This window comes from Plecotus auritus (assembly GCF_963455305.1).
Source record: "Plecotus auritus genome assembly, chromosome: 1".
Classification (NCBI taxonomy): domain Eukaryota; kingdom Metazoa; phylum Chordata; class Mammalia; order Chiroptera; family Vespertilionidae; genus Plecotus; species Plecotus auritus.
In genome coordinates this window covers 27,413,735-27,439,324 of record NC_137770.1, presented here as the reverse complement: position 1 = coordinate 27,439,324, position 25,590 = coordinate 27,413,735, and the positions used below count along the sequence as shown (strand labels likewise).

The window sequence follows — 25,590 nt, the reverse complement described above, 5'->3', positions numbered from 1 at the left end:
TTGCAGTCACCCTAAAGATGAAAGATAATAATTATAAGCCATATTACTTCCGCTGACTATCCCTTATATCCTCAGTAGTTTATGTGGCAGAACCTGGTTCTTTAGCAAATCCTAAGAAGCTGTGGAGAAAGAATATTTGCTGAGGTAATTATTTCAGGATATAGCATCCACTAGATGGAGTCAGGGTCTGGTTCACAACTTCCATATCTTAGATATCTTTTATTTTGAAACACTATTTTTGACAGTAGCTATTTTTGTTAAGTTAAAACTTCTTGACTAGGTTGATGAAATGGGCAAAAGTGATATATCATTTGAATCAGAGAAACAAAACTCATGTTGGAGAGAGTATATGGCTTGGGATATCTATCCATTAACACTTATCTGAGGCTTTGTGTTTTGTTTTGTTATAGAATCTATACTCCGTTCACAGAGGACACCGAGACTGTGGGCCAGAGAGCCCTGCACTCGATTCTGAATGCTGCTATCATGATCAGCGTCATTGTTGTCATGACTATTCTCCTGGTGGCTCTATATAAATACAGGTGCTATAAGGTGAGCATGAGAGACAGAGCTTTGCTTTCCACCATATTCTTTTTATGATTGGGTTTTCTACCTATGCTTTACTTGGTCTAGTAAAGAAAAAGGTCTGAGCCCTGGCTGGTGTGGCTCAGTGGTTGGAGTGACAGCTTGCCAAACGGTCGCAGGTTCGATTCCTGGTCATGGGCATAAACCTGGTTGCAGGTTCATTTCCGGCCCCAGTCAGGAGCATGTGCGGGAGGCAATCAATCAATATGTCTCTTTCACATTGGTGTTTCTCTCTCTATCCCCCACTTCCACTCTCTCTAAAATCAGTGGAAAAAATATTCTCCAGTGACGATTAACAACAACAGAAAATACATATTAAAATAACAAATTAACATATTTTACCTATTGACTTGGTAAAGATTAATCTAGCTTTTTTTGTGAAGTCACAAACCAGTATGTGTCAATAATGATTAGAAAAAGTTTCTAGACTTTGATTCAGTAATTTTGCTTTCATGATTTATTCTGAAGAAAGAATTACAAATGCTGAAAATATTTGCAGCCTGGGATATTCATCCTAGCATAAATTATAATTGAAAAAAAAAGAAACACAAATTCATGCATAAGGAAAAGGTTAAATTGTCGGTTCATCTATGTAAGTATAACTAGCGACCTGGTGCACGAAATTCATGCACGGGGAGGGGGGGCGGCGGGGGAGGGTTCCTCTCAGCTCAGCCTGCACCTTCTCCAATCTGGGACCCCTTGGGGGATGTCCAACTGCCGGTTTAGGCCCCATCCCAGGGATCAGGCCTAAACCAGCAGTTGGACATCCCTCTCACAATCCTGGACTGCGGGCTCCAAACCACTCACCTGCCTGACTGCCTGATTGCCCCTAACTGCCTCCCCTGCCGGCCTGATTGCCCCCAAATGCCCTCCTCTGCCGGCCTGGTTGCCCCTAACTGCCCCTGCTGCCAACCAGGTTGCTCCTAACTGCCCCCCACCACCAGCCTGGTCACCCCTTACTGCCCCCCCCCCACCAGCCTGGTCACCCCCAACTGTCCTCCTCTGCCGGCCTGGTCGCCCCTAACTACCCCCCCCCCGCTGGCCTGGTCACCCCCAACTGCCCCCCCTCCCACCGGCCTGGTCACCCCCAACTGCCCTCCTCTGCCGGCCTGGTTGTCCCTAACTGTGCCCCCCGCCGGCCTGGTCATCCCCAACTGCCCCCCCCTTTCTGGCTTGGTCGCCCCTCACGGTTCCCCCGCCGGCCTGGTTGCCCCATGCAGCCTGCTGTTCAGTCGTTTGGTCATCCCTCTCTAACCCCCATGCCAGCCTGGTCGCCACGCAGTCTGCTTGTTCAGTCATTTGGTCGTCCCTCACTAACCCCCTGCCGGCCTGGTCGCCCCATGCAACCTGCTTGTTCAGTCATTTGGTCGTCCCTCATTAAACCCCTTGATGGCCTGGTCATAGGCAGCCATCTTGTGAGGGTGTGATGGTCAATTTGCATATTACCTCTTTATTATATAGGATATTACTGACATTTAAAAATATTTGTTGGCAGAATATATCTGTAACAAAAAATTAAATGTTAAAATGCAGAATGTAAAACTGTGATTCTAATTTTTTAATTTTTTCTTTGTTGTTAACCCTCACCTGAGGAGATTTTACCCATTGATTTTCAGTGGTAGTAGAAGGGAGGGAGGGAAAAGAAAGGAAGGGGAGGGAGGGGGGGAGGGAGGGAGGGAGGGAGGGAGAGGCGGAGGTAAGGAAAGGGGGAAGGAAGGAGAGAAACATCAGTGTGAGAGAAACACATTAATTGCTTGCCTCCCACATGTGCCCAACCAGAGTGGGGATCAGTGCTCTAACCCATTGAGCCATCCAGCCAGGGCAATGCTGTGTTTCTAAATAAACAACATCTCCATGTTCCCTTGCTAAAACTCAAAACAAAACAAACTAACAAGGTAAAAAGCATTTCTCAATAAAGATGAGAATTTCCAATTTTTAATATTTACTCCAGCCTTTAATGTGGAGCTTAATAGGGAATACCAGTATACATCTTCCATTCTTTAAAGCTTTTCTGTCCTGTAATATTTTATATGTTCTTTAAGTTTTATAACTTGGACTAGAAGCCCGGCGCACGAAATTTGTACACTCGGGGGACAGGGTCCTCTCAGCCTGGCCTGCGCCCTCTCACAGTCCGGGAGCCCTGCAGTCAATCGCCCTGAAGAGGTAGGCCCCGCCCACCTGGCCAGGGCTCCACAATGGATCACCCCCACAGAGGGAGGCCCTGCAGTGCCGCTAGCCAGGTAGCCTGGACCTCCCACTTTGGGGCGATCGTGGAGCCCCCACAATTGATTGCTCTGCCGGCCGGTGCTCTGGGCCTTCCTCTGCGGGGTAATCATGGAACAATGGCTGGGTCCCCGACCAATCGCATCACACCAGCCTTGGCCGGCCTGGAGCCAGTGGGTGTCATAGCATGGTTGTCTGGATGGTCATTCGGCTGTTTGGCCATTCGGTCGATTTGCATATTATGCTTTTATTATTATAGATTATTTCAAAGCTGAGCCTTGTGAGTATGAAGGGGCATAATGCAAGTAAGGAAATACCTTTCTGCTCAAGTTCTGTTGTTTTTTCCAGATGAAATAGAGTAAGCTCCCTTTAGAATATTTTATTAATGTAGAAGTATTTAGAGGGAAATGCACAGGTATCTTCAGGTTACTTTGATATGTAGGAGAGATGGATAGAAATGTTACAAAGCAAGTGTAGCAAAACATGAGTATAGAATTTAGGTGGTACATGGGTGTTCACTGTAAAAATCTTTAAACTTTGGTGTGCTCAAAATTTGTTATAATAGAATGTTTGTGGAAGAACACCAGAAGTTAAATTTGATAAAGTTTTTTAAAGAAAGAGGCAGCAAAATTAAAATTTTTTTTATTGATTTCAGAGAGGAAGGAAGAGGGAGAGAGAGATAGAAACATCAATGATGAGAGAGAATCATTGATTGGCTGCCTCCTGCATGCCCCCCACTGAGGATCAAGCCCTCAACTTGGGCATGTGCCCCTGACTGGAATTGAACCTGGGATCCTTCAGTTCGCAGGCTGGTGCTCTATCCACCAAGCCAAACTGGCTAGGGCAAAGTAATTTTTTTAAAAGAATTCATAATCACAGATCACCTTGGGTGATCAAAACACAACCACAAGAGAAAATTAACATAAACCCTAATCATACCTAGACTTTGCTAGCTTAGAGTCTGATTATCTGAACAACTGATCTGGAGGTTAGGGTTGGGAGATTTAGAAAAAATGAAGACAAAATAATATTCTTGATTTGGATGCTTTCTTTCTCTCCTTTTTTGGGGGTTCAGTTTGATCTGTTCTGGTTAAGAGATATGTTTGGAAATGTTATTAAGTAGCTCCTTCTGTCATTAAGTAATAAAGTTCATTGAAATTAAGCAAATAATGGGTCTGTGCACCTTGGAATAATTTCACTTTTGGTTAGAAGTTCTTGACAATTTATCATGCCTATTCTGTTTTTAAAAACTCCATGCTTTTAGGTTGTATAGTATTTTCCCAAATATACCCATTACATAAAATGACCATTTAAAAATTTTATCTTGTGTAATCCTATATAATAAAGAGATAATATGCAAATGGTTGTCACGCCCTCACACTGTCACGCCGTAACAGCTCAGACACTCAACACCGGGGAGAAAGGAATGGGGACCAGCCAGGCACAAATGAGCTCGCGAGAGAGGAATGGGGACCAGCCAAGTTGCGGCCTGGGAGAGGGACAAGCCACACGCCCCATGGTCCCGGGTGCCAGTGCCTGCGGCTGTGGCCCGGGCAAAGCTGCCTGCCCATGATCCTCTATGGCTGCGGCTGGCCCAGGCGAAGCCAGCCAGCCCTGGGTGCCTGCAGCAGGCCAAAGGAAGGGAAGCCTAGATCCCGGGTGCCTGCGACTGGCTGGAGGAGGGAATCCTGGGTCTCAGGTGCGAGGCGAGGCAGAGGCAGTTAGGGGCGATCAGGCCAGCAGGGGAGTAGTTAGGGGTGATTAGGCAGGCAGGCAGAGGTGGTTAGAGGCGATCAGGCAGGTAGAGGTGGTTAGGGGCGAGAAGGCAGGCAGGCAGAGGGGTTAGGGGCGATCAGGCAGGCAGGCAGGTGAGTGGTTAGGAGCCGGTGGTCCTGAATTGCGAGAGGCAGTTGGACATCCCCCAAGGGTTGGAGAGGGTGCAGGCCGGGCTGAGGAACTCCCCCCCCCCCCCGTGCACAAATTTTGTGCACCAGGCCTCTAGTAGATTATGAAAATCAAATTCTGATCTATTTCTCACATTAATAAACTGAACATGAGTAATAGAGACTAATATTTATATAGTACTCTGATAATGATGGACTTATGTTTCAAAGAATTCGTAATAGTAATACATCCTTAATGGTAATACATTCATAATGGAAAATAAATGTAGAAAGCATTGCAATACTTATTGAAACTTAACAGTCTGAATATTCTTTTGTCAAATGGTTATGTAGTTTAGAAAGCCTATTTTCTCTGTACAGTTAATGTATACATGCAAAGGTCACCTAACTGAATAGCTGATTTTCAATTTTATTGAATGTTATTTGTCAATTATTTTATTTCATTCAATTTATTATTTATTCCAGGAACACTACAAAATTCCTCCACTGAAAATATTGCTGCTTTAAAGTTTAAATGTCAACTGTTGACCCTATTGATAATTTGGTACTTTAGAATTCATTGTCTTTAAAATTTTTTCTATTTCCAAAGGAATGAGAGTCTATATATGTCTTGCTGAAATTTCTATTTACTATTATGAGTTGTTCAGACCCAAAGAGTTCTATATAAAAATGCACTGAACCCTAGCTGGTTTGGCTCAGTGGCTAGAGCATTGGCCTGCAGACTGAAGAGTCCTGGGTTCAATTCCGGCCAAGGGCACATGCCCAGGTTGTGGGCTCATTCCCCACTAGGGGGCGTGCAGGAGGCAGCCGATCAATGATTCTTTCTCATCATTGATGTTTCTGTCTATCTCTCCCTCTCCCTTCCTCTCTGAAATCAATTAAAAAATACATATATATATATTATTTTAAAAAAAAGAATGCACTGAACCCAAAACCATATGTGTTCAGCCATTTGAAAACAATAACATATACAGAGATAATACACTGTTTTTAAAGAAAGTAATTTGCAATTTATTTGGGTCATGGGCTCTTATTTATATTGAAATTCTTTTCTAGGTCATCCATGCCTGGCTTATTATTTCATCTCTATTGTTGCTGTTCTTTTTCTCATTCATTTATTTGGGGTAAGTGGTGAAATATTTGGTCTATTTTCCAGAAATTAATTCTGTTAGGGGTCTCTATCTTTTAAAGCCATGTCCTTTATTAATGAATAACTCTTAAATTATCATTGTTTCCATATGTCGGTCATACTTGGTATATATAAGACAAGTTAATATAAATAGGGATATTCTTTTATTGATCCTTGCTTATAATAAGTAGAACTGAAAGAACTCAAGACTATAATCAGTTCTAAGTCTTTTTTAGTGAAGAACTTCTCTAATTACTTTAAAAAAATTTTTAAAGTCTGTAAATCAGATTAACAGGATTTCAAGAAAGTGTATGCATGATTTAATTGCTTTTCAATTTTTTATATTATTTTTTCTCTCAAATGAAATCTTATTTGAAAATTTCACATATAAAATAGAAAAAAGTAGAACTATCTGTTGAAAAGAGTAGAGAGGCTCAGAGATTTCTCAACCCCAGTGACAGAATCAAGTTTGTAAATCATTGGGATAGATCTTATATTAGGAACAGAAGCAATAAAACTAAATCATAAATTGCCCCAGCCTGGTGGCTCACTTGGTTGGAGCATTGTCCCTTATACCAAAAAAAGGTTGCATGTTTGATTCCAGGTCAGGGTACATACCTAGGTTGCTGGTTTGATCCTGGGTTAGGGCACGTAAGGGAGGCAACCGATTGATGTTTCTCTCTCCCCTCTCTTTCTCTCTTTCCCCCTCCCCCTTCCTGGCTCTCTGAAATCAATAAGCATATCCTCAAGTGAGGATTTAAAAAAACAACAACGAATGCATAAATGGAAGAGTTTCATAGAGGCAGTGGGAATAAGGACAGACAAAAGAAACAAGTGAGAGAATCTATAAGAACTTCGTGGTTTTCTAGGAAAAAAAAAAAAGATAACTGCCACTGAAGTAATAGAAAATCTAAATAGAGGTAAAGAAAAAACAGTATAAAGTTGTTGAAAAGGTTTCCATCCTACCTGCCAATTAAAATAATACCAGGCACAAATGGGTTCATATTAAACCTTCTAGGACTAGAAAATTCTAATAGTATTTTAACTGTTCCAAAACACAGAAGAAGAAGAAAAGCTTCCAGAATCATTTTATGAAGCTAACATAACATTGATACAAAAAACCCCTATAAATTATAAAGTAAAAGGAAACTGTAGACCAATTCTATTTATTGATATCAAAGGAATAACTAAATATTAAACAGGGTTCAGAAATACATTGAAGGAAAATATATTATGACCAAGTGGAGTTTGTTTGCAGAATAGAAGGTTGTTTCATTATTAGCAAACTAGAGGCCCGGTGCACGAAATTCGTGCACGTGTGTGTGTGTGTGTGTGTGTGTGTGTGTGTGTGTGTGTGTCCCTGAGCCCAGCCTGCACCCTCTCCAATCTGGGATCCCTCTCACAATCCAGGACTGCTGGCTCCCAACTGCTCGCCTGCCTGCCTGCCTGATTGCCCCTAAATGCTTCTGCCTGCCAGCCTGATCACCCCCTAACCACTCCCCTGCCAGCCTCATTGCCCCTAACTGCCCTCCCCTGCTGGCCCAGTCACCCCTAACTGCCCTCCCCTGCCGGCCTGGTCGCCCCTAACTATCCTCCCCTGCAGGTCTGGTTGCCCCCAACTGCCCTCCCCTACTGGCCCGGTCACCCCTAACTGCCCTCCCCTGCTGGCCCGATCACTGCTAACTGCCCTCCCCTGCAGGCCTGGTTGCCTCTAACTGCCCTCCCCTGCAGGCCTGGCTGCTCCTAACTGCCCTCCCCTGCTGACCCGGTCACCCTTAACTGCTTTCTCCTGCAGACCTGGTTACTCCTAACTGCCCTCCCCTGTAGGCCTGTTCCCCCCCAACTGCCCTCCCCTCCAAGCCTGGTCACCCCTAACTGCCCTCCCCATGAAGGCCTGATTGCCCCCAACTGCCCTCCCCTGTAGGCCTGGTCACCCCTTACTGCCCTCCCCTGCTGGCCTGATGGCCCACAACTGCCCTCCCCTGCTGGCCATCTTGTGTGTTGGAGTGATGGTCAATTTGCATATTACCTCTTTATTATAAAAGATAGGATTTCAATATAAGTCACTGTGTTACTAGGCCATCATCTTTGTACATGTTAAAAGGCATTTGATGAAATTCAGCACCTCTTCTTGATCAAATCCTTTTAAAAAACAAATATATGATTACTTCTTTAACATGATAAAATGTATGGACCTCATCTAAAGGTCATTATCACCTCATAGGGAAGCTGGAGGCCTAATAACGTTAGGAACAAGATGGGGATTTCCTTTATCACTATTCACTGCTATTGTCTGCCATTACTCTGGAGGGAATAGTTAACACAACTAAATAAGAGAAAAAAAAGAAAGAGGAGCTATAGGATTTGTAAAAGATGGTTAAATTATAAATATTTGGAGATAAAATGATCGTTTGCTTGGTTTCAGAACTAACCAAAGACAATTACAATCACTAAGTATAGTTGGATAAATATTCTAATCTGGTAAGGTTGCAGGGAAGTAAACAAACACACATTGGTGTATAACTTTTTAAAAAATATGTATTTATTTCAGAGAAAGGAAAGAAGAGGTAGAGAGGGAAAGATAATGATAAGAGAGAATTGATATGCTGCCTCCTGCACACCCCTTACTGGGGATGAAACCATGAACCGTGACTTCCTGGTTCATGTGTCAATGCTCAACCACTGAGCATACCAGCCAGGATGGTGTATAACTTGTAAAAGCAGTTTGGCAAAACCATTAAAATTTTCAAAGTATATGCACTGAACTTAGAAATTTATAGAGATAATAATTGTAGAATTGTTTCTAATGGCAAAAGAATGGAATCAGTCTAAATATCAATCAATAGAAAACTGATTAAATAAATTATGGTACATCCATACAATAAAGCCATTAAAAGAATGTGGCAGCTCTGATATACTAATGTGGAAAGTTCTTCATTAGTATTTTAGGAGGAAAAAGCCTGGTATAGAACCGTGTAATAATATGCTATCATTTGTGTCTAATAAAAAAGTGTATATATGTTATAGACCCTCTCTAAAAGGATACACATGAGTCTGGGCGGTGTGTCTCAGCGGTTGAGTGTTGAACCAGGAAACAAGAGGTTGTTGGTTCTATTCCTGGTCAGGGCACATGACATGTTACAGGCTCAATCCCCAGTAGAGGGCATGCAGGAGGTAGCCATTCGATGATTCTCTCTCATCATTGATGTTCCTATCTCCCTCTCCATTCTCTTTCTATAAAAATCAATAAAAACACTCTTTTTAAAAAAATATATATTTTATTGATTTTTTACAGAGAGGAAGGGAGAAGGATAGAGAGTTAGAAACATTGATGAGAGAGAAACATCAATCAGCTGCCTCCTGCACACCTCCTACTGGGGATGTGCCCACAACCAAGGTACATGCCCTTGACTGGAATTGAACCTGGGACCCTTCAATCCGCAGGCCGACGCTCTATCCACTGAGCCAAACCAGTTAGGGCTAAAAACATATTCTTAAAAAAATTAAAAAATAAAAGAATGCACATGAAATTATAATAGTGCTTTTCTTTGAAGAGGGGAACTATGGGAGGAAAACTTACTTTTCATAGTATATGATGTGAATTTTACATGTTATGCATGTATTACCTAGCCAAAGATTAATAATAATTTATGTGGGGTCAGTGTTTAGTGCTAGGATATCTGAAATACTTAATACAAATAGCTACATTGTCCAGAAATTTCAACAGTGTTTTTAATTTTCAAAATCTCAAAATGATCTTTCTGGATAGTTCTGGCACCCAAAGTTTGTGCTTAAATTAAATGGGTGCTTTCTTTCTCATTTACCCAGGGCATCTTTTTTTACTTGTAATTTTTTTATTTTTAGACTAGAGGCCCAATGCACGAAATTCGTGCAAGAGTAGGCCTTCCTTCCCCCAGCTGCCAGCACCAGCTTCCTTCTGGCACCCGGGACCCAGGCTTCCCTCGGCCATTGGCAGGCATCCAGGACCTGGGCTTCCCTGGCAGCCCCAGCTTCGTCCGGAAGGACATCTGGTCAAATTAACATATTATGCTTTTTATTATTATAGATGGTGGAATTCCTCCCCCACAATTAAAATAGTATTTTTCTTCATTATAAAAATGGCCCTGTGTGGGTAGCTCAGTTGGTTAGAGTGTCATCCCAATACGCCAAGGTTTTGGGTTCGATGCTCAGTCAGGGCACATACAAGAACCAACCAATGAATGGAACAATAAATCAATGTTCCTCTCTCTTTCTCTCTCACACTCTGAAATCATTTTTTTAAAAATGACTAAACATTCATTGTAAAATAAAACACCTATTTCACAAGATTATAAAGAAAAGAGTAGTAAAGAAATAACCAGATTCCCATCATCTAAAGATAAGTCCTGTATCCTTTCAGGAGTTATATATTGATATATTGCTCTCCCTACTCACACACTATTTCATAAATGAGATTTTTTTTTCAAGCAGCTGTGTCATGCTTGTGTGTGTGTGTATGTGTGTATGTCTTTTTTTTTTAATTTTTTTTAAAAATATATTTTATTGATATTTCACAGAGAGGAAGGGAGAGGGATAGAGAGCTAGAAACATCGATGAGAGAGAAACATCCATCAGCTGCCTCCTGCACACCTCCCACTGGGGATGTGCCCGCAACCAAGGTACATGCCCTTGACCGGAATCGAACCCGGGACCTTTCAGTCCGCAGGCCGACGCTCTATCCACTGAGCCAAACCGGTTTCGGCTGTGTGTATGTCTTTTAATGGATTCATAAATTTCATTTTATGAAGGTACTAGAGGCTCGGTGCATGAATTTGTGCACCGGTAGGGTCTGGCCAGCCCGCCCCAATCTGGGCTGATTGGGCCCCCAGGGCGGCCAGGGGGAAGAGGCACAGGAGGTTGGCCCGCCGGCCCTGCCCCCAATTGGGGTGGGGGGCCGATCGGGGGCGGGGCCAGCTGGGGGGAGGGGCCGAGGGCAGTTGGCCGGCTGGCCCCACCTCCTGGGCCTGCCTCCTGGTCAAACTCCAGGTTGAACTCCCGGTCAAGGGCACAATTGCATATTATTATTTTTTTTAATTTTTTTATTGGTTTTTGGAGAGAGAGGAAGGGAAAGGGAGATAGAGATAGAAACATGGATGAGAGAGAAAGTCATCAATTGGCTGCCTTCTGTAGGGCCCCTATTGGGGATCAAGCCCGAAATCTGGGCATATGCCCTGACTGGGAATTTAACCAGCGACCTCTTGGTTCCTGGGTCGATGCTCAACTGCTGAGCCACACCAGCCTGACAGCACGTTAGCCTTTTATTATATAGGATCATGCATTCTAACTATGAAATTAATTGTTCAAGTTTCATTTTTGTCAGTTTCAGGTATTTTATTTATTTATTTTAGTATTTTAATGCATTTTATTTAACTAGATAGCACGTGTTCTACCATAACTTAACTACCATAGATTTTTGGGGAAAACATGTTTTTTAAAAAATGAAATGCTGGTTTTTCATAAAATTTCCACTCTCTCTATTCTCTAATCCTTCCCAAAATTAAAACCAGCATTACAGGTGACTACATGAATCATCCTCCCATCCCTTCGTTATAATTTCAGATATTTTAAATCAGAGTTTCCAAAGTATAGAATTAGGTATTTTAGGTGGTATATGGCCTTTTTTAGTTTTTGTACTTATTTTTATAGCTACGGTCTATGCTACTGGTTTCCCATTTATATGAATGATACAGTTTTCTGTTAAAATAATTTGAGGAGAAAAGTGAATTAATTCAAAGAAAATGTTAAAATAATAGCACAGTTGATACAAGATATGGTAAAAATATGAAGGTGGGATATGAATATCTAATGTTTGAGAACCATAGTTCTAAGCAGTGTTTTGAGGAAATTATTATACATAAATCTTTCATATCTCCATTTCATTTTTTTCAGGGAAGTGTTTAAAACCTATAATGTTGCCGTAGACTACATTACTATTGCCCTCCTGATCTGGAATTTTGGTGTGGTGGGAATGATTGCCATTCACTGGAAAGGTCCACTGCGACTCCAGCAGGCATATCTCATCATGATCAGTGCCCTCATGGCCCTGGTATTTATCAAGTACCTCCCAGAATGGACTGCATGGCTCATCTTGGCTGTGATTTCAGTATATGGTAAAACCCGAGATTGACTTTTTTTTTTTTTAATCACTGAGATACCTCACCTGGTGTATTTTCCTTCCTCTTCTAGTTATCTTGACTTATGAAAATGATAATTTTCATAATTAATTAGTAAATAATTAATTAGCTATGGCATCTTTATCATAGAAAGATTTCAATTTTTCGAGGTTAATATCTTTAAAAATATTTTATTACTGCCTCCAGTTTAACTCAGTGATAGACAGATTTCTGGTCAGGAGACTTACTTAGATTCATATCCTGTCTGTGCCACTGACAGCCTTTGTGATCTTAGGAATGTGACTCAGCTTATTTGAGCTTCAGTTGCCTCATTTGGAAAATGGGAACAATGCTTCCCAGAATTTGTAAGGGTTCAGAATATATGCTTAACACATAAAATGCTCATTTTAATTTTTAAAAATATATACTTTTATTGATTTCAGAGAGGAAAGGAGAGGCAGAGAGAGAGAAACATTAATGATGAGAGAGAATCATTGATCGGCTGCCTCTTGCGCAGGTTGGGGATCGAGCCCCAACCTGGGCATGTGCACTAATTGGAAATCAAACTGTGACCTCCTGGTTCGTAGGTCAATGTTCAACCACTGAGCAACACTGGCTGGGCTCACTTAATTTTTAAAATAAAAATTAGGTTATCTTTTTATAAGGCACTTGGGTAGAATTATTCTTTTAAAAATAAAACTTATTTGGGCAGTATGACATTCAAATTCATTAACAACCAGTGTTACATGGGTCCTAAACAGTCAGAATGTGCCCTTAGCCACGAATAACCATGACAGTTGTACAAGTGTGTACTCTGTGGCTATTGCCCTGCATGAAAGCCACAAAAAGAGATCCATTTTTAGAGGTCAGTCTGTGGTTTCTACATTATAAGTAGGTAGTGTTTTTTTATTCCTATACAGTTGCTTATTAAAAAGTGTCAGGGGACCCATATTAGGAAACCTCATCATCCCAAATTGAGTGTTGAAGAAAAAGTGTATGGAAATAGAATTGGATTGGTTCCGTTCTCATATAGAACTAAAGTCATATGTCCTCTATGCCTGACTTTAGGTTATCTTCTGTATATATAAAAGCCTAAGCGACTGCCCACCTTCTGACTGGTAGCTATGACGTGCACTGACCACCAGGGGGCAGACACTCAACGCAGGAGCTACTGAGCTGTGGTGACTTGGCAGCTGTGGTTCTAGGGTGACTCACCCACAACCAGAGAGGAGGGAGCCCAATTACAGTGTGCATCACCTGAGAACTGCCCTCTAGCAATCTGGGACCCCTCGGGGGATGTCGGAGAGCTGGTTTTGGCCCTGTCTCCGCAGGCCAGGCCAAGGGACCCCACCAGTGCACGAATCCGTGACCGGGCCTCTAGCATAATAGAATAGTACTTGATGATTTGCAAAGTCCTCATCAATTATTCCATAGCTATGATGAAGAATGTCAGTGCTGTACTTCATCCAATCAGCAACTAATGAATACTTTACAATCAGAGATTTTACTAATATGTTCTGTTCAGTGCCATTGTCAACAACCACATTTTGCTAAGAAACCTGAAGTTTATATAGGTAAAGTATTTGCCCAAGCTTACCCTGTTTGATGTAGAATCGGAATCCCAAGTTCAGTCTTTTTTCTACTGCATTACACTCTTTTTCCCATCAACCCTTTTATTTCCTTCAAATATGATACAAATAAATACCTCTACAGAGCTTTGAGTTCCTTTAAAATGCAAAACTTTTGTATCTAATATTTAGAGCAGTGATTTTCAACCTTTTTCATCTCAGGGCACACACAAATTAATACTAAAATTCTGAGGCACATCAAAAAATATTTAGGAACACAACAAATTTCTCTTTTCTTATTCAAAACAAATTGAAGTGGAAGCAGTGAGAGTAGCAATTTCTGGTTGTGTATATTATTTTTAATAGTAGTAGTAGTAGTTTACACGATATTACCATTTGCAGGAATGAGGTGTTTTACTTAAATACATCGGATTGATTGGAATGTCACCATAAGCTTTCAAGTTTTCCTTTAAAATGTAGCTGTACCTGTTTCATATTTTCAAATGTTTGAAATTATTTTCCATATTCTGAATTTTCATGATAGAAAATGTAAGAACAGCTGCAGTTATTGGAAAGAGATGGTGGTAGAATCAAGAATAATTTAGAACAACAACAAAAAAGAATAATTTAGGCATTTTACTTCCTCTCTTAGTTGCTGTTTTTGTGAAAACAGGTGTACTCTAAGACCTAAATATTTATGAAGTGCTTTTGACAGGAAAACTAAAATGCTAAACTCTCATAGAAAAGTTTATTATATTTTGTTTAAATTTACTGCCCTCTTATTTCAAAGGAGAGAAGATGAACCTCTTGTTTGCTCTTCATATTTTGAAAAGTTCAATCAAATACCCTCTATTAAATTCCTTTTAGAATAAAGCTCCTATTTGTGGCTCATAGATATGGTTTGTTTTCAAATAGCTTGTCCCTGTTTTCTGCTTATTGGACATTGACAGTTGCTCTAGAATAGTTCTGTCTTGCAATTATCTCTGCCTCTTTTCTTCAAACTGGGAAGAGTTATTCCTAGAACCCAATAAAGATACATTGTAAACTAACCAAATAGCATCAAAACCAAAATAAAATTCGCACAGATCTGTAGGGTTTTGTTTAGGTTGCCCCCCATACCAGTTTACCTGCTATTTGTTTCATATTCATTCAACGTCTTTAAAAAAAATAGTTTATTGATTTTAGAGCGAGAGGAAGGGAGAGGGAGCGAGAAACATCAGTGTGATAGCCTAACATCGATCGGCTACCCCTGCTGGGGATTGAGGCAGTGACCCCAGAGTGTGCCCTGACTGGGAATTGAACCAGCAACCTTTCAGTGCACGGGAAGACACCCAACCAACTGAGCCACACTAGCCAGGGCCATTTCACATCTTTTTGTTTAAAAAAAAATTTAAATATTCTCCATTGGCTAATTTCTCTCTAACACACCTACTTACAAGTTTAGCCAATACATATTTTCAGATGTCTTTTCTATTTTTCTCTTTCTAGATTTAGTGGCTGTTTTGTGTCCAAAAGGCCCACTTCGTATGCTGGTTGAAACAGCTCAGGAAAGAAATGAAACTCTCTTTCCGGCTCTCATTTACTCCTGTAAGTATTTTGGAATGGTATTAAATTAATAAGCAGCTTAGAGTTTATAGGACTGAAACACATATGACTAGGTCATTATCATGGTACTTTGTCTCATCTTAAATGCATAGCATTTTAATGGAACTCCTGCAGATCTCTGTTTCCTTGCCAATTATTATCTTCCACCTGACATGGTAGAGAGAGAAGAAATAAAGTTTTTTTAAAAAATAGGTTTTTATTGATATTAGAGAGAGAGAGAGAGAGAAACATTGATCGGCTGCCTCCTGCACTCACTCCAACCAGGGAACAAACCCACAATCTGGGCATGTGCCCTGACTGGGAATTGAACTAGAGACCTTTTGGTGCATGGGACAATGCTCAACCAACTGAGCCATACCGGCCAGGGCAAGATATAAGAAATATTTAGAAATTGGGGAGCCAGTATTCTCAAAATCTTACTAGTCAAGTGTTATTGAGTACTTGTTATAGACATATATTGCAGAGTTTATGAAAGAATTGTACTGTTCCTTCAGAATGTGTTTGCCTTTTTTTGTTTTAGAGTCATCCTCTTCCTAATAATTCAGTAAATATTTATTGGGCATTGACGATCTTTTCCCACAGAGCATTGTGGGGGACAAAAAGATGATTAAGATACTTTGCCTTCCCTCAGAGCTCATTTGCTTACAATTTAGAGATCAAATAAGAAAATATACAAATAAGCAGCATCCAAGGAAGAATGTGATCAGAGTGAGAAGAGGCACAAAGTGGAGAGAGTTCAAAAGGGGGGAAGTCTGGCTGGGGACACAGGGAAGGCTTCCTGGAAGAGACAGCATTTGGATTGAATCTGTTAAGGGTATGGTAGGATTGCAGCAAGCACAGAGGGAAATCAGTTCCGTAAGTGGGCTTGTCACAAAGAATGGCTTGGAGATATAAGTGTGGAGCCTCTTTATCAAATTTAAAGTGTTTAATTTGACTGGAACATGGAGTACAAAATGGGGAGAATACTAGGGAGAGTTTAGAGAAGCAGATTACAGCAAGATCAACTATAGATTTGAGTGACTGGTTTAGCTCTCTGTGCTTTTCATGATTAATGGAGAACCATAAAAGGTTCTTGAGCAGAAGAATAAAGAAAAATATGTGATAAAAACCAGATGTGACCCACAAGCCTGAAATGTTTACTCTTTGGCCCTTTATTGAAAAGTCGGTAGATCCCTGATTTCTGTAGTAATATTAAATGTTAAGAGAGTTTGTAGCAATATTTTCTCATTTGCATAAAGAAAGAAAATCAAATAAACACTTGCTGCTGTGTTTCCAAGAAGGCTACAGAAATCCATAAGCCTGGAACATATGGTTGCCTTCTGTTTCTCTTATTTGGGTTTGGATTTAGATGAACAGTGCATTGCCTTCCTGGCTTATGTTGACTTTGATCAGTTAGTTGTGTTATTGTATAATGTAATTTATTTAACCTCAAAATAACAAAGTCATGAATAAATATGCCTATTATAGAATTTTAAGCCTCTTTTTTGTGTATTTTTTTCATAAGTTACTCAAAAAGCCTAAGAGTATTAAGAACTGGGTATAATGATAAAATTTATGATAAAAAGCCAGAGAGACATAGACGCCAAGTATCTTGTTTAAAATTGCTTACTATGATCAGGTTAGGCATTTGATTCCTGGTGTAGCCCTATATGGTACATGTTTATATGAATTTTTATATTACTGTTGGTGTATTTTCAGGATAACTTCCCAAAAGTGGTATTCCTTGGTCTAAGGGTTAATGTATGTGTAGTTTTGTTATATGTTATCATATTCCCCTCCAGTAGGGTCTATACCAGGGGTGGGCAAACTTTTTGACTCGAGGGCCACAATGGGTTCTTAAACTGGACCAGAGGGCCGGAACAAAAGCATGGATGGAGTGTTTGTGTGAACTAATATAAATTCAAAGTAAACATCATTACATAAAAGGGTACGGTCTTTTTTTTTTATTTCAATAGTTTTATTCATTTCAAACATTTTAACAAGAAGAATGTAAACACTAATTATTATAATTTGAAACTTCAAAAAATGGAGGAATCATAGCACAATAACATACCTTATATTGAAGATGGCAAAGGCAAAATAAAATTGCCTAACAAAGGAAAGGTACAAAAGCCTTTCAAATTAAACTTAAATATAATAAAATAATTTAAAACTAAAACAAATAGAAAAGAACAAAATGTGTAAACAGTAAATTAAACATTTTCTTTAGTGCAACTTCCAAATTATGCCCGGGACGTAGATGTAGATGGCAATGTAGACTGGGTTGAAAGGTTTTTGGTCTTTAAAACATCAACTTCAGTGGGAACAGTGTTGTTGGTCTCCTTTTTTAGCTAATGCATCAAAGTCTGGAGTTAGTTTTGTTGTGGCTATTCTCAGGATAGATCTGAGGTGTTCGTCAGTTAAGCTGTATCTGTGAGGGGCTTTGTTGATGTTCATGACGCTAAATGTCTGCTCACAAACATAGGTTGACCCAAACAGCACCAGTATCTTCTGTGCCATCCTCCGGATGTTTGGAAAAGTGGCTTCATTAAGTGAAGCATAAAAGTCTCTTAGTTCAAGAGAGCTGAATTTCTCCTTTAGGACAAAGTCAGACTGAAGATCGATGAGTTCCAGTTGCACCTCTTCTGGTGCTGTTTCAGGGTTTTGTGACAAAGGACAGGCCACCAGTTGAAGTGACTAAAAGCTGAAAGTCTTTGTTGTTTTATTAACAAGTCATTGTGATGTACAGAATGTGGGAACAGGAAAAAATTGTGTTTGAGTAGAGCTCTTAATCTTACCTCAGAAAGGCTCTGATACTGTGCTCTATAGGGGCGTGTCTCCCAACATCACCACGATAACGTGTCTACGCATTCCCAGGGTGATGTCGGGAGATGCGTCCGAGGGCATTACAAGGAGCCTCTGGAAGATTGAGAGGTTGTTCCTTCTACTGAATGGGCGGATATAAATCCGCCCACTCAGAAGAAGGAGCTGCGGCCGTGTTTCCCGACGTTGCCATGTTAACACTGCTGCTGGTGAAGGAGTGGAGGGGAGAGCAAGAGAACCCTCCGCTCTTTCGGCTCCGCGGGCCGGATAGAACAGCCGAACGGGCCGGATCCAGCCCGCGGGCCGTAGTTTGCCCACGGCTGGTCTATACCATTTTTAGATCCATGAAATATATGAGAAGCACCATTTTAAAGTATTGATATTATCTCTTAACTTAAATGTGACAGAGATACGTATGTATGTATCTATGTATAAATTTTTTTCTTATTCTCCATATGTAACACAGGCTAGCATTATTGAAAATCCCAGAAACGACACACGATATGAAGGAAACTTATTCCATACACTTTTAGAATTATAATAAGCATATGATACTCTTGTGAACCCTATTTTGTCCTCTAATTTAGTTCCAATAAGTAATTTTTATCCGTGAATTCACACTATTTTAGGAAATTCAACTAGTCCAGCTACTGTTGCAGTGGAACCTTGCTGGCCTGAAGAGTTTTCCTTTTGGTTACTTTTCAGGGACTGTAAATGATGACGAGCACTTTTACAATAGCAGCTGCAGTTTTAACACTGCAGTAAACATTGCATTTCAGAATTTTTTATATGCCAGAATCAAAGAGAACCTTTTGTGTTTTGTTTTGTTTTAAATATATTTTTATTGATATTTTACAGAGAGGAAGGGAGAGGGATAGAGAGCTAGAAACATCGATGAGAGAGAAACATCGATCAGCTGCCTCCTGCACACCTCCCACTGGGGATGTGCCCGCAACCAAGGTACATGCCCTTGACCGGAATCGAACCCGGGACCCTTGAGTCCGCAGGCCGACGCTCTATCCACTGAGCCAAACCGGTTTCGGCAAACCTTTTGTGTTTTTAAAATGCATTTAGTTCTGATTTTTAAGCATGCTTTAGGGGACATTAAGAAGATTGGTAGGAAGAGGTTAATGGGGGGGAAAAGGATGACCTATGTAATACTTTCAACAAAAAAGATTAAAAGAAAAAGAAAAAGAAGCTTGGTGATTTGTGTAGAGAACTGATGGCCTGCTGTCTATTCGTGCACTTTCCTCTGTGTTTCCAGTGCTTACCTGGACTTTTGTCTTTCTTAACAGCAACCATGGTGTGGTTGGTGAATATGGCAAAAGGAGACCCAGAAGCCCAAAGGAAGGTATCCAAAAACTCCAATTATAATGAACAAAGTAGGTAAACTTTATTTGGTAATTTCCTGGGGTTTCAGGTCATTGTCATCTTATAGGCTAACAATTAGTTATAAAGTGGTGATTGTAACCTTTTTCTTTGGTCATAGATTCCTTTGAGAATCTCCTGAAAGCTGTGGTCATACCCGGTAAAAATACAGATAAATATTAAGGAGTTCAGATAGTCCAAACCCAATAGTACAGCCAAGGCACCCTCGGTTAAGAATTTCTGCCGTTGGGTGCCATTAATGCCAGTATGAAAGTTTCAAGTGGAGGCTGATTTTAAAAAGAACAGGTAGCCTTTCTCTCCAAACCTGTAGAAAATGAGAATCTCTCGTTTGCCATGGCCGGACCAACTTAAAAGTAATTTTATTTTAGATGTGATCATGATTATACTGAGAAGATAAAATATTCTGGGTGGACATGACTTTCTGGAGGAGGCTAATGACCTAGGAGGGGAGATGAAAAGGCCCACGTATGGGAACTGCCGAAGAGATTAAGGAGAACATAGTTAGGAGTTACTAGAAAGAGTTGAATAACAAAAACAGTATCAATAGTCAAGAAGGAAGGAAACGTTTTTTAAAGAAGAGGAAAGGGCTAGCCTTCTGAGGAAGCTGAAAAACAAGCAGAATACAGGTTGGTGAGAGAAGTGGAAAGGGCCTTAACTGAGTTGCTGTTTGTCAGGAAAGGAAGGGGTAAGGCTTTTTAGAGCCAAGAAAACTGCTGTTTTAGCTTTTGGATAACTGAGGACACTTTCAACTGGGAATTCCTATTTGGGACCCAAAGATTCCAGGTTCATTCTGCAGTGAGCAAAGCAGCAGAACAAGGTGACATTGCACCCGCAGTAGACCTGGTAGAGAAGTAGGAAAGATACTGGAAATAATTGCTACAAGTCTGGTTATTATGTTAACCTGTGTTAAGCTAAAGCAATTTAAAATATCGATTGTCTGTGAGTATGTATGTTTATATGTTTGTGAGTATGAGTGTGTATTTGGCATATCAAGATTTTATTCTTTTGATAAATGTTGATTGAGCACCTAACTGTGTGCGTGATATTTTGCTAGGTACTGAGGCTATAGCACTGAACGAGATACCCTGTTCTGTGGAGCTTGTAGCCTATTTAGGGAGACACAAACATTCAACAAATAATTCATACAGTTGTTGATAAGTCCTATAAAGGAGAAGTCTTAAGTTGCTATGAAAGTTTATGTAGAAGAATTTCATTTATTTTGGAAAGTCAAGAAAGGCTTCCCTGAGGAAGTGATACTACATGAAGAATGGAAGCATTTTCCAGAAGAGGAAACAGATCCAGGCAGGGGGCTTGAAGTGAGAAGGAGCTGGATAAGCTGCAGAGTTCCTCAGGGGAGTGCTGTTGGTATTTTGGGTGGGGCAGTTCTTTTTTTTTTTTTTTTTAATATATTTTATTGATATTTTACAGAGAGGAAGGGAGAAGGATAGAGAGCTAGAAACATCGATGAGAGAGAAACATCAATCAGCTGCCTCCTGCACACCTCCCACTGGGGATGTGCCCGCAACCAAGGTACATGCCCTTGACCGGAATTGAACCCGGGACCCTTCAGTCCGCAGGCCGACGCTCTATCCACTGAGCCAAACCGGTTTTGGCCCAGGTGGGGCAGTTCTTGGTAGTCATGTGGGACTTCTCCCATTGCAGGATATCTAACATTCCTGGCCCCTCACCCACTAAATGACTTCCAGGTATTACAACAACTCAAAACTCCTCCAACATAGTTAGTTCCAAATACCCCCTGGGAAAACACTAGAGGAACTAGACACCAGATGGGAGCAAACGGGCATAGGCCTCCAGGAGAGATGTCTGTACAAGGAAAGACCAGAACAGAGCTGGGAGGTTACCTGACTATGAACTCTGCTAGGAGTTTGAGGATGAATTAGTTGTAATACATAGAAAATTAGTTAAGGAAAAAAAATTAGGCAGTTTTCCAGAGAAAACAAAAAGTCATACAGAAGAAGCAAATGTAATTAGAGTATATTCTGGTGGTAGCCAAGTATTTTAGTTGTGAATACTTTTTGCATTGTGATAGTATAAAAATTGAACTTAATAGAAAATGACGTATTGAGAATATGGGGAGAGGTAAATTTACATGTGGGCATGAGTATGAAAGCTATGCTTCATTTCCCTGTAGGAAGTGATTACATTTTAACCTAAAATGAAAACATCAAAATATAACACTATGAACATGCTATTTACAATTAATTATGAGTGCTAACACCAAAGGAAACAGCTCAGAAGTTTGAAAATAGGAGTGAGAATTAGGAGGAGGGAAGGGAGAGAGCAGGGACTGTTTTTTTTTTTTTTTAATTTAATAAATCTTTATTGTTCAGATTATTACAATTGTTCCTCTTTTTTCCCCCATAGCTCCCCTCCACCTGGTTCCCACCCCACCCTCTGCCCTTACCCCCCCACACACTGTCCTCATCTATAGGTGTACGATTTTTGTCCAGTCTCTTCCCGCACCCCTCACACCTCTTTCCCCCCGAAAATTGTCAGTTCACTCCCTTTCTATGCCACTGATTCTATTATATTCACTAGTTTATTCTGTTCATCAGATTTTTTTATTCACTTGATTTTTAGATTCACTTGTTGATATGTATTTGTTGTTCATAATTTTTATCTTTACCTTTTTCTTCTTCTTCCTCTTCTTAAAGAATACCTTTCAGCATTTCATATAATACTGGTTTGGTGGTGATGAACTCCTTTAGCTTTTTCTTGTCTGTGAAGCTCTTTATCTGACCTTCAATTCTGAATGATAGCTTTGCTGGGTAGAGTAATCTTGGTTGTAGGTTCTTGCTATTCATCACTTTGAATATTTCTTGCCACTCCCGTCTGGCCTGCATAGTTTCTGTTGAGAAATCAGCTGACAGTCTCATGGGTGCTCCCTTGTAGGTAACTAACTGTTTTTCTCTTGCTGCTTTTAATATTCTCTCTTTGTCTTTTGCTCTTGGTATTTTAATTATGATGTGTCTTGGTGTGGTCCTCTTTGGATTCCTTTTGTTTGGGGTTCTCTGCGCTTCCTGGACTTGTATTTCTTTCACCAGGTGGGGGAAGTTTTCAGTCATTATTTCTTCAAAAAGGTTTTCAGTATCTTGCTCTCTCTCTTCTTCTGGCACCACCATAATTCGGATGTTGGTATGCTTGAAGTTGTCCCAGAGGCTCCTTACACTATCTTCATATTTTTGGATTCTTTTTTCTTTTTGCTTTTCCGGTTGGGTGTTTTTTGCTTCTTTGTATTTCAAATCTTTGACTTGATTCTTGCGATCCTCTAGTCTGCTGTTAGGTCTCTGTATAATATTTTTTATTTCAGTCAGTGTATATTTAATTTCTAGTTGGTCCTATGAATATCCTCGAGGGTCTCGCTAAATTTATCGGCCTTTTCTAGAAAATTCTTGAAAAACCTTATAACCGTGGTTTTGAACTCTATATCTAGTCATTTGCTTTTCTCCATTTCTTTCATTTGTGATCTGTTTCTTTGTCTCCGCATTTTGGCTGCTTCCCTGAGTTGATAGAGTGGCTTTGTGTGCCAGGTGTCCTATAGGGCCAGGTGGCTCAGCCTCCCCAGTTACCTGAGGTGGACACTCTTGGTGCACCCCTTTGTGGGCTGTGTGCACAGTCTTGTTGTAGTTAGCCTTGATTGTTGTTGGTATCACTGGGAGGAATTGATCTCCAGGCCAATTGGCTGTGAGGATCAGCTGTGTCTACGCTGGGAGAACTTCTGTGCTGGAGACACCCTTTTGAGACAAGACTTGCAAAAGCCTCTGTGCTCAGCTTGGATGGGGCGGAGTATCAGGGCAGAGCAGACAGCATTGGTTTCCCATCAGTTCTGCCCTAATAGGCCCCTGTGTCTTAGTGTCCCGTGGTAATCGCTGCAAGCACCTCTGAGAGAAAGCCGCCCTCGAGTTCCGCCCGCTGCCAGACAGTCCAGTGTCTCCCCAAATGAGTCTGGGTCACCTGGAACTGGACTTCAGTGCAGTCGGGAGCTTTTGTCTCCCTCCCGCTTGAGAAAGCCAGCCGCGTACTCAGTTGCCCGCCCTCTCCGCGCGCGCTCCTCGGTACCTCTGCCTTCCACAGTTCCTCTGAGTCTCAGTGTGCTTTTCTCTTTCCTGACAGTCCAGTTTCACCCCATATGAGTCTGAGTCCCCAGAGTCTCGCCTGGAACTGGAGTTCAGCGCAGTCGGGAGCTTTTGTCTCCCTCTTGCCTGAGAAAGCCAGCCACGCACTCAGTTGCCAGTCCTCTCCACGCGTACGTCTCAGTACCTCTCCCTCCTACAGTTCCTCTGAGTCTCAGTGTGCTTTTCTCTTTACTTCTAGTTGTAGAATTTCCACTCAGCCAGCCTTCCTGTGGTTCTGGATGATGTCTGTTTTGTCTTTTAGTTGTAGTTTTGAAATTGTTGTGCGAGGCAGCAGTTTAGGTGTTTACCTATGCCACCATCTTGCTTTCTCCAGGACTGTTGTTTTTATTTTTATTTGTAAACCTTATGCTTCTATGACTTCACAAACTTCAAACCACGGAAGATTCCATTTTGTGGTGACTGATTAAGAAAAAGAATACAAAATTGTGAGGACCCCTCTCAGAAAAAATGTATGCAAGGGAGAGGCCTGAAGTGTGCAGGCTTAATTTATTCATGGTAAATCTACCTCTGCTATGAACATGTGTCATTTTTATAAACAAAGAAAAAAATATTATCAACGCCATGTAATGTATTATAATTATTTTTGTTGTGTGGAAGGTTCTCAAGACTCTCATGTTATGCTCACAATTTTCAGACCAACAGTCATGACAAAATGACTAGCCCATAAAAAATGTGTTCCCTATCCACCCCACCCCTCACCTCCCTACTGTGTAACTTAGGCACTAAAGCCAGAGCTGAGTTTTAAGAAATGAGTGGTTAGAAAGCTTTCAGCTGCAAACATCAGAAAAAACAACTTGTTTGCTTTAAACAAGAAGAAATGTTTTCTCTCACATGACCAGAGTCCCGAGGTGTAGACATTTTAGGGTTGGTTAATTTTGTGGCTCGTCAGTGTTATCAAGGGCCCAGGTTCTTTCCGTCTTCCTGCTGTGCCATCCTTAAATATAAGCTGATCCTTAGCCCACTGCTCCTCATGGTCGCAAGATAACAAGTACAGTTCCAGGCATCATATCAACATCTAGGGGGAAAAGGGGGCAGTTAGTAAAGAGTGAAAAATTTCCCCCAAATTCGTAGCAGGCTTTGCCTCATCACACATTGACTAGTACCAAACCCACAGCCTCAGAGCTTTCATTGGGAAGAGGAATGATGGACTTGGATCAATCAGGATTTACCACCTGAGTCATGTGAGCAAGAGATAGAAATCCAAACACATCAGGACTGCCCTCAGGAATAAGGGGAGAAATGGCTAATGGGTAAGCAATCAACAGGCCCTGCTACAGCCCATGTTTTGTGGTTTAAGAGCCAGCTAACCAGTTATAATGACAACCAAGTAGTTACTGTTTCCATGTAACTTCCTTAAAGGTATTAAGAAAATTTTCTGAATATTACAGTTGTGATTTCTTTTTCTTGAAGACACAGGGAGTGAATCACAGAACCCTGTGACAGAGAGTGATGATGGTGGCTTCAATGAAGAGTGGGAAGCCCAGAGGGACAGTCGCCTGGGACCTCATCATTCTACAACTGAGTCACGAAGTGCTGTACAGGAAATTTCCAGCAGCATCCTAGCCAGTGAGGACCCAGAGGAAAGTATGTGCATTTCTCTAATTGAAAGTCATGGATTCCTGTAGGTGGTGCAGCATCAAACCCTCCCAAAATAAAATGAACCGAGAGCACTAGTCTACTTCTAAGTAACAGCACAGCTTTTAGTGGGAAATAACAATAGGCGGTGCTTTTCTTTATATATACGCTAGAGGTCTGGTGCATGAAATTCGTGCACTGGCGGGGGAGGTGTCCCTCTGACCTGCACCCTCTCCAATCTGGGAGCCCTCAGAGGATGTCCTACTTATGGCTTAGGCCTGATCCCTGTGGTTCTCTGCTCTCTGCGGGGCCTGCCTGCTCCACACCGCGGCGACTGCCAAGCAGGCTGTGCTGGGAGCTGCCTCCTCCCTGCTGTCAGTCTCCATGGAGGCGATGAGGTTAATTTGCATACTCCTGATTGGCTGGTGGTGTCATGAAGTGATGGTCAATTTGCATATTTCTTTTGTAAGTGTAGATATATATATGGTATATATATATATT

The 25,590-nt window shown here is 41.1% G+C and overlaps 1 protein-coding gene across 3 annotated transcripts in view; it reads left to right on the top strand.

Annotated features, from left to right (window-relative positions):
• PSEN1 (presenilin 1) overlaps positions 1 to 25,590 on the top strand; it is a 70,830-nt gene that overhangs the window by 34,282 nt on the left and 10,958 nt on the right. For all 3 annotated transcript variants that reach the window (XM_080648517.1, XM_080648515.1, XM_080648516.1), the window contains 6 exons: positions 411 to 552; positions 5,769 to 5,836; positions 11,770 to 11,990; positions 15,050 to 15,148; positions 19,264 to 19,350; positions 24,925 to 25,098. In XM_080648517.1, coding sequence (XP_080504643.1) covers positions 411 to 552; positions 5,769 to 5,836; positions 11,770 to 11,990; positions 15,050 to 15,148; positions 19,264 to 19,350; positions 24,925 to 25,098 — 791 coding nt within the window. The remainder of the gene's footprint in view (positions 1 to 410; positions 553 to 5,768; positions 5,837 to 11,769; positions 11,991 to 15,049; positions 15,149 to 19,263; positions 19,351 to 24,924; positions 25,099 to 25,590) is intronic.